This window comes from Macaca mulatta, chromosome 5 (assembly GCF_049350105.2).
Source record: "Macaca mulatta isolate MMU2019108-1 chromosome 5, T2T-MMU8v2.0, whole genome shotgun sequence".
NCBI classification, from domain to species: domain Eukaryota; kingdom Metazoa; phylum Chordata; class Mammalia; order Primates; family Cercopithecidae; genus Macaca; species Macaca mulatta.
In genome coordinates, this window is record NC_133410.1 from 55,929,520 (window position 1) to 55,939,514 (window position 9,995).

The window sequence follows — 9,995 nt, forward strand, 5'->3', positions numbered from 1 at the left end:
AAAGTACTCCACTGTGTGGCTATATAATTTACTTAATCAGTGACCAACCATTAGGTCATTTGTAATGTTTTACTATTACAAACAGTGCAAAGTAAATAACCTTATACAAACATCATTTTGCACAAGTATATTTATAGAATTTCTAGAGGTGAATTTGCTGACAAAGGATATAAACATTTGTAATTTTGATAAATACTGCTCATTTAGTAACAGTACTATATACATTTCCCACCAGCAATGAAAAGATCACTTGTTTCCACACACTCGTGCCAATATAGTATTTTTGCATTTATTGCTATATTTGTCTGGGATGCACCATCTCCAAATCTTTCCAAGGCCTACTCCTCTTTTTCTTTTTCAGACAGGGTATTGCTCCTTCATCCAGGCTACAGTCCAGTGACATGATCACAGCTCACTGCAGCCTTGACCTCTACGGCTCAAGCAATCCTCCCGCCTCAGCCTGCTGGGTAGCCAGGACTACAGGTGTGTATCACAAGCCCAGCTAATTTTTGAGTTTTTTGTAGAGACTGGGTCCCACCCTATTGCCCAGGCTGGTCTCAAACTCCTGAGCTCAAGGGTTCCTCCAGCCATGGCCTCCCAAAGTGCTGGGATTATAGGCATGAGCCACTACGCCCAGCCTACTCCTTTTTGTATCAGCTCAAATGTCATTAAAGCTATATGCCAATTTCATCTCTAATCTTCCAAGCTGAAGTACAAGATAACCACCAAAACTGTGAATTCTGTGAACATATAGGAGTGACACCTGAAGCAGTGTAGGAGACCTATCTGCCACTGAGAATTCTTTGCAGCAAAGCCACAAAGGGCTACAATGGCTAGGAAGAAAAACTGAAACAGACTAACAGGTCCAGTTCCTGTCCTCGAGAATCTCAAATTAAGCAGGCTAGACTGTTATACAACAGTCTAAAAGATGCTCCACATTTTTGAAGAAGCCAGTTATCTTGAAAAATCACATATGGTAAATAAAGGAACAAGCAATTATCCATTCAAAGCTTGGCAAACACTTTCAAACAATTCTAGTTGTACTAAACAAGAACCTAACAACCTTGGAAGATCCCAAAATAATAATTCTCTTGAGGAAACAAAAAAATACCTTGAACATATCAATTGCAATCTGCTATTTTAAAAAATCAAGGACAGTCATGGTGGCTCATGTTTGTAATCCCAGCACTTTGGGAGGCCAAGGCAGGAGGAACCCTTGAGCCGAGGAGCTTGAGCCCAGCCTGGGCAATAGAGTGGAACCTCGTCACTATAAAAAATTTAAAAATTAGCCAGGTGTGGTGGTGCACGGTTGTCGTCCCAGCTACTCAGGAAGCTGAGGTGGGAGGATTGCTTGAGGTGGCAGGATCACCTGAGCCAGGAAAGTTGAGGCTGCAGTGAGTTCTGATCTCACTACTCCACTCCAGCCTGGGTGACAGGTACCCTGTCTCAAAAATACAAAACAGGTTGGGTGCAGTGGCTCACACCTGTAATCCCAGCACTTTGGGAAGCTGAGGCGGGTGGATCACCTGAGGTCAGGAGTTTGGGACCAGCCTGACCAAGATGATGAAACTCCGTCTCTACTAAAAATGCAAAAAAAAATTAGCCGAGGGTGCTGGTGCATGCCTGTAATCCCAGCTACTTGAGAGGTTGAGGCACAAGAATCGCCTGAACCTGGGTGGCGGAGGTTGCAGTGAGCTGCACCATTGCACTCCAGCCTGGGCAACAAGAGCAAAACTCTGTCTCAAAAAGAAAAAAAAAAACCAAACAACAAAAAGCAAGCAAGCAAAACTACTACTATCAGTCACAACAACCAGAAATTACAATTTTCAACAGAAATCAAACGCTATAGACCAAAAGAAACTAAATACCACTATTTAAGCAGCACAGTTAGATCATGATATCTGTATTTTCCATCCTTTTGTAGTCGATTTGTCTAAGTGTATTATTTTATCTCCTTTATTAATACATTTCTATTCCCCTCATTCTTAGCATATAACCTCACTTGCTACTTCAGAGAAAATGACCCTCAGAACTTCCTGAACTACTGAGCCTCCCTGATCCAGCACTCATTCTCAAAATCTCTCCCACCCCGTGGCGATGAGATAGAAACAACTCCCCCTCCTTATTCTCTTTTAATTGATAGTGAAAGGTTAGAGTTCCCTTGGGGTCAGTCCTAAACAGCCTTCTCACCTGACTCTATAATCCTCACTCTCCCTAGGGAATTGTATCTATGTATTCTTGCCTTTCTGCTACAACCATCACAGTCCAGGCCACCAACACCTACCATTTGGATTACTGCAACAGCCTCTAAACTGTTCTGTCTTCTACACTTGGCCCTCTCCATTTCTTTTCCACCTATTAGTAAGAGGGATCATTTTAAAATGAAAATTTCATCATGTCCTTAAAACAATTGGATGGCTTCACTTGGCTCTTTGAACAAAGGAAATTGTTTTTTCTTTTTTTTTTTTTTATTATACTTTAAGTTCTAGGGTACATGTGCACAACGTGCAGGTTTGTTACATATGTATACATGTGCCATGTTGGTGTGCTGCACCCATTAACTCGTCATTTACATTAGGTATATCTCCTAATGCTATCCCTCCCCCTCCCCCTCCCCCCCCCCCACAATAGGACCCGGTGTGTGATGTTCCCCTTCCTGTGTCCAAGTGATCTCACTGTTCAATTCCCATCTACGAGTGAGAACTTGCAGTATTTGGTTTTCTGTTCTTGCGATAGTTGGCTGAGAATGGTTTCCAGCTGCATCCATGTCCCTACAAAGGACACAAACTCATCTTTATGGCTGCATAGTATTCCATGGTGTATATGTGCCATATTTTCTTAATCCAGTCTGTCACTGATGGACATTTGGGTTGATTCCAAGTCTTTGTAATTGTGAATAGTGCCACAATAAACATACATGTGCATGTCTCTTTATTTTTTTTATTTTTATTTATTTATTTTTTTTGAGATGGAGTCTCGCTCTGTCGCCCAGGCTGGAGTGCAGTGGTGTAATCTTGGCTCACTGCAAGCTCCACCTCCCGGGTTCACGCCATTCTCCTGCCTCAGCCTCCCGTGTAGCTGGGACTACAGGCGCCTGCCACCGCACCCGGCTAATTTTCTTTGTTAGCCAGGATGGTCTCGATTTCCTGACCTCGTGATCCACCCGTCTCGGCCTCCCAAAGTGCTGGGATTACAGGCATGAGTCACCGCACCTGGCGCATGTGTCTTTATAGCAGCATGACTTATAATCCTTTGGGTATATCCCCAGTAATGGGATGGCTGGGTCAAATGGTATTTCTAGTTCTAGATCCTTGAGGAATCGCCACACTGTTTTCCACAATGGTTGAACTAGTTTACAGTCCCACCAACAGTGTACAAGTGTTCCTATTTCTCCACATTCTCTCCAGCATCTGTTGTTTCTGGATTTTTTAATGATTCCCATTCTAACTGTTGTGAGATGGTATCTCATTTACCAAGGTACTCCATGAGCTACTACTAAACCATCTAGTGAGCATCCTCTAGCATCACTCTTCCTCATGTTCGCCACGCTTCAAATACACTCATCTTCTTTCAGTTACTTGACCCTGTTCTTTACCACCTAAAAATTTTCATAATCTTCCATCTATGACATTTTCTCCTACTGCTTTCCACTCCACTTGTTCACAGTAAAACAGTCATCTTTCAGGGACTCTACTTAACATTATTTCTTCAGAAGAGTCTCCCCTGAATAGATTAGGTCTCTTATATACATTTGTATAGCATCTTATACTTTTCCTTCAAAGCACTTAGGACAATTTTAACTAAAGAAATAATTATCCAGGTCGGGCATGGTGGCTCATGCCTGTAATCCCAGCACTTTGGGAGGTTGAGGAGGGTGGATCACAAGATCAGGAGTTCAAGACCAGCCTGCCAACATGGTGAAACCCTGTCTCTACTAAAAATACAAAAAAAAATTAGCCGGGTGTGCTGGCATGCTCCTGTAATCCCAGCTACTAGGGAGGCTGAGGCAGGATAACTGCTTGAATCCCAGAGACAGAGGTTGCAGTGAGCCAGGATTGCACCACTGCACTCCAGCCTAGGCAACAGAGCAAGACTCCATCTCCAGAAAAAAACAAAACACACACACACAAGTCAGCTGGGCATGGTGACATGTGCCTGTAGTCCCAGCTACTCAGGAGGCTGAAGCAGGAAAATCACTTGAACCTGGGAAGTGGAGGTTGCAGTGGGCCAAGAACGTGCCATTGCACTCCAGCCTGGGCAACACCATGAGACTCCATCTCAAAAAGGAAAAAAAAAAAAAAACAAAGAAATAACTATCCAAGGCTGGTGTTGTGGCTCACGCCTGTAATCCCAATACTTTGGGAAGCCAAGGCGGGTGGATCGCTCACGTCTATAATGCCAGCACTTCAGGAGACTGAGGTGGGAGGATAATTTGAGCCCAGGAGTTCAAGACCAGCCTGGGCAACATAATGAGACCCCATCTCAAAAAAAGAAAAGAAAAGAAAAGAAAAAAAAAAAAAGAAAAGAAAAGAAAAGAAAGAATTATCCAATTCCTGCTCCTCAATAGATGGTAAGCATCATGGGCAAGAAACGCATATAGCCTGTTCAGCACTGTATACCTAGTACCTAGCACAGTGTTTGTAAAGTGAAGACTCTAAATAAACATTCGTTGACTGAAGGAAATTTGAATAAATGAGAGCAAAAATTGGACTCAAATATTATGCATTACAGTACATGAAAGGGGTCATTTTTCTGATGATCCATTTATTCATTCATTCATTCAACAAATATGCCAATGAAACATATGCTAGCACTGCTTGATACATTTAGGATACATCAGTGAATAAAACATAAAAATCCCTATCCTCATAGGGCTTATGTCTAGAGGGGGAATACCAATAAAAATAATTGGGGGATGGAGGCACTGCAGGATAAAAGAGAGTGTATCGGAGAAAGTGGTTTGCAATTTTAAGTATAGTGGTTAAGACAAGCCTCATTAAAAGGGTGACATTTGAAGCATGGTGGCTCATGCCTGTAATCCCAGCACTTTGGGAGGCTTAGGTGGGAGGATCACAAGGTCAGGAGTTCGAGACCAGCCTGGCCAACATGTTGAAACCCCGTCTCTACTAAAAATACAAAAAGTAGCTGGCCGTTGTGACAGGCACCTGTAATCCCAGCTATTCAGGAGGCTGAGGCAGAAGAATCGTCTGAATCTGGGAGGCGGAGGCTGCAGTGAGCCAAGATCGCGCCATTGCACTCCAGCCTGGGCAACAAGAGCGAAACTCCATCTCAAAAAAAAAAAAAAAAAAAAAAAAAAAAGAGTGACATTTCAGCAAAGACTTGAAAGATATGGGAAAGTTAGCCACTCAAACACCAAGAAAAGTTTTCTAGGCCAAAGATCCTAAGGCAGGAGTGTTGTTAATGTGTTTAAGAAACCAGAAGGCCAGTTGGTTACAGCAGAGTAAGTATGAGGGAGGATAGTTGGAGAAGAGGTCAGAGAGGTCAGCTGGGTGAGGTAGGGGTAGGAGAAGGCAGGCACAAGGTAATATGGAAGACTTGTACACCAGTGCTACTCAACAGAAGAATAACGTAAACTACATGTACAATTTTAAATTTTCTTTTTTTTTTTTTTTTTTTGAGACGGAGTCTTGCTCTGTCGCCCAGGCTGGAGTGCAGTGGCCGGATCTCAGCTCACTGCAAGCTCTGCCTCCTGGGTTTATGCCGTTCTCCTGCCTCAGCCTCCCGAGCAGCTGGGACTACAGGCGCCCGCCACCTCGCCCGGCTAGTTTTTTGTATTTTTTTAGTAGAGACGGGGTTTCACCGTGTTAGCCAGGATGGTCTCGATCTCCTGACCTCGTGATCCACCCGTCTCGGCCTCCCAAAGTGCTGGGATTACAGGCTTGAGCCACCGCGCCCGGCCAATTTTAAATTTTCTAATAAGTACAATATATAAGGTCAAAAGACACAGTAAGTTAATAATATATTTTATTACCACTAATACCCCAAAGTATTATTAAATTATCAATGTAAAAAAATTGGGCTGGGCACGGCAGCTCGTGCCTGTAATCTCAGCACTATGGGACGCCGAGGCGGGTGGATCACCTGAGGTCGGGAGCTCAACACCAGCCTGGTCAACAGGGCAAAACCTCGTCTCTACTGAAAATACAAAAATTAGCAGGACACAGTGGCATGTGCCTGTAATCCCAGCTCCTCAGGAGGCTAAGACTACATAATCACTTGAACCCGGGAAGCACAGATTACAGTGAGCCGAGATCATGCCACTGCACTCCAGCCTGGACAACAGAGCAAGACTCTGTCTCGGGAGAAAAAAAAAAAAGAAAAAAATTACTGAGGTGTTTTATAGGTTTTTTTTTTTTTAATGCTAAGCCCTCAAAATCTAATGTATATTTGACAAATTCAATTCAGATTAGCCACATTTGAATTGCTCAATCAATAGTGGCTAACAAAAAGAACAGCACAACTGTAGGCCATTCTAAGGGCTTTGGATTTAGAAAAATGGAAAGGCTTTGCAGAGTTCTGAGCACAGGAGTAACGTGACTGAGGTCCTTAAAGGACAAATTTCACTACTTATTGAGAGTAGACTGTAGAGAAATCCAAAGTGAGAGATGGTAGCAGGTTTGGAACAACGTAGCTACAGTGGGGGCAGTGAGAAGTCAGAGTCTGAATTTATTTTAAGCGTAAAGCCAACAGGATTTGGCAACTATTTAATGTAAAGTGTGAGATACAGAGAGGAGTCAGCCAGGTGCAGTGGCTCAGAGCGTGTAATGCCAGCACTTCAGGACACTGAACTGGGAGGATCACTTGAGCCCAAGAGCTCAAGAGCAGCCTGGGCAACATAGTGAGATCTCATCTCTACCCAAAAAAAAAAAAAAAATTGGCTGGTCATAGTGGGCCCCAGAGGTCAAGGCTGCAGTGAGCTGTGACCGGGCCACTGCACTCTAGCCTGGCCAACACAGTGAGATCCTGTCTCAAAAAAAAAAAAAGAGTCAAGGATATTCTGAGGTTTTGGCCTGGACAAATGAAGCATAGAACTGCCTTCAAACGAGAAGAAAAAGACTGCAGGCTATGACAATGAGTTTGATTTTAAACAACTGCAAGGTGCTGATATGCTATCAAAGTGGAGATGTAGAATACTCAGATGAGTATAAGAATCTAAAGTTCAGAAGAGTGATCCCAACTGTAGATATAAATCTGATAACCATTAAAATATAGATAATAATCGGCTGGGCACGGTGGCTCATGCCTGTAATCCCACCACTTTGGGAGGCAGAGGTGAATGGATCACTTGAGGTCAGGAGTTCAAGACCAGCCCGGTCAACATGGTGAAACCTCACCTCTACTAAAAATACAAAAATTAGCTGGGCGTGGTGGCTAATTAGCCAGGCGGGGTGGTTCAAAAAAAAAAAGATATAGACAATAATTGATCATCCATTTCTCCAACAGCCAGGAAGAATGCTGGTATTGAGGCTGATACCTAACAAGAACAGTAGCTACCGTGGTTTCCAGTGCTTTAACGAACCTCAGATGCGTGGCCTTCTGGCAAAGCATTTGCAATTTCATATTGTTGAAGCATTGATTGTATCCATGGGGGTTTTAGCTATGTTTGCTGTGGCTGAGCCAAGAAAGAAGGTATACGTAGATTTCTACAGAAATGATGATTCCATAAAAGATTTTGAGGAGATAAGGAAAGCTGGTATATTTCAGAGCACAAAATGATTTTGCAATATAAAGAATTTCTTTGGGTTGAATTACCTAGAAGTTTGTCACTGACCTGTGTTCTTGAACTATGAAATGTGAATATGTGGGCTAGACAGTTTCTCTTGATAAGTAAACAATTAAAAAAATAAAAAAGATAGACAATAATCAAAGCCACAAAATTTGGATGAGCTAACAAAGGAGTGAATTTAGATACAGAAGAGATGAGAATGAAGGAGGGAACCCTGGCTTCCAGAACACTCCAAGTAAAGAGACTGGGGAGAGGAAGAGGAACCAGCCAAGTAATGTGAGAAAAAAATGACACAAGAAATAGGAAGAAATTTAACAGAGAGATACCCTAGAAGCCAAGAAAAGAAAATGTGACAAGAAAATTATAATATTCAGGTATTTTTGGTTTCTTTGGATTTGTCTAACATAACGATTTCTGTCATACATGAAGATAATGCCTTTAACCTCCTTTCAGAAATAATATACATTTTGGTTTGCTCACATAGTAGACATCAGGGTCTGTTATCTCTTGTCACCCTTAATTTTTGAGCAATAACTCTCTTGACACAGTTTTCCTGCAAAGAAACTCAAAAAAAAAAAAAAAAAACAACCCCGTGATGCAGTGTTAAATGTATATATATATCACTGACCTAGCATTGCAAGCTTCAGTACTTCCTCTGCCATTTACCAGTTATATGAACTTGGCCATATATCTAATAAGATCAGTTTCTTCCTCTGTAAAATGGGGGTAATGCTGGCTACTGCTTCTAACTAAAGACCTACCTAAATTAATATATATATTAATCACCGGACTTCATATATATATGAATACATATATCATATATATATGATATCACTGGATTTCAAAAACACAAAATGAAAACAAAAAGCATTGCACAGGCCGGGCGCGGTGGCTCACGCCTGTAATCCCAGCACTTTGAGAGGCCAAGGAGGGCGGATTACCTGAGATTAGGGGTTCAAGACTAGCCTGGTCAACATGGTGAAACCCTGTCTCTACTAAAAATACAAAAATTAGCCGGGCGTGGTGGCACACGCCTGTAGTCTCAGCTACTCCGGAGGCCGAGGCAGAAGAATCGCTTGAACCTGGGAGACGGAGGTTGCAGTGAGCTGAGATCGCGCCACAGCACACCCAGCCTGGGAAACAGAGTGAGACACCTGTCTCAAAAAAAAAAAAAAATTTAAATTTAAAAAAAAAAAAAAAAATATATATATATATATATATATATATATAAAAAACACCGCCACGCCGGCAGCAAAGCTTTGGATTTGTCTAACATACCGATTTCTGTCATACAGGAAGATAATGCCTTCACCTTCCTTTCAGAAATAATATACATTTAGTATATATATGCTATATAGTATATATACTATATACTAAATGTATATATATACAATGTAGTATATATATATAGTTGCACCAAAAAAGGGCTGTTATCGTAGCTAAAAAGTTGAAATTATTAAGATGAAAATAGGCGCTACCAAGAGGTACTACAGAATTAGCCTTCAAATTATAAACGTTGATCCAAATTAAACTACCTGTGGAAGTTTAAGAACTGGAATCGCCTATAACGATTAATTCGGAAAGCACCGAAAAGCACTTTGAAAATTGCTCTAGTTTACAGACTTAAGCCACTCAAATACATCATCTTTCCCTTACCAGAACTCACCTCACTTATCACACTCCACTATCCGCAGCCCCCACCCCAGTATCAGGGACAGAACCTAGTCCTTGCCTTCCCTATAGGTGGTTGGAGAGCGCTCGATGTACATCCCGCTCCCACTCCCTCCCTCAAGGTGGACGTCTCCAGAATGGAGTGAAACCCTTCATAAGGTCACTTTTAAGTAGTAATGACCCACTCTTTGAAGAACCTAGAGACCAGAAACAGCAGGAGGCATTTTCAACACCCAAAGCAGAATCCGCCTTGCACTCTGCTGCAACCAGAGACTCGGTGCCTGAGCCATTTCCCCTGCAAGACAACCCCCTGCCTTACCTCTACCCATGCACCTTACGGCCGCCGCCATGTTGGGCACTCCGGATTGCGTTCACGAAATTGTTCCTACGTTTCTATTGGGAAGAATTAAAAAAGGGTTCCGTTCTAGAATGGGCAAAGGGGGAAGGAGTTAAAAGAAGCAAGAGGAACGGGGCGGGGACCAAAATGAACTTTGCTGCCGGCGTGGCGGTGTTACTGTTAGTCCTCCGTGCTGCAAAGGACCCTGTGTTTCGTGGTTCCGGTATGGCTGGTTAACCA

The 9,995-nt window shown here is 42.5% G+C and overlaps 1 protein-coding gene across 1 annotated transcript in view; it reads right to left on the bottom strand.

Annotated features, from left to right (window-relative positions):
• The window catches only part of MRPL1 (mitochondrial ribosomal protein L1), a 92,927-nt gene extending 83,140 nt beyond the window's left edge, over window positions 1–9,787 (bottom strand). The window contains exon 1 of the mRNA XM_015138465.2: window positions 9,738–9,787. Coding sequence (XP_014993951.1) covers window positions 9,738–9,768 — 31 coding nt within the window. The 5' untranslated portion in view covers window positions 9,769–9,787. The remainder of the gene's footprint in view (window positions 1–9,737) is intronic.
• Window positions 9,788–9,995: the final 208 nt, after the last annotated feature.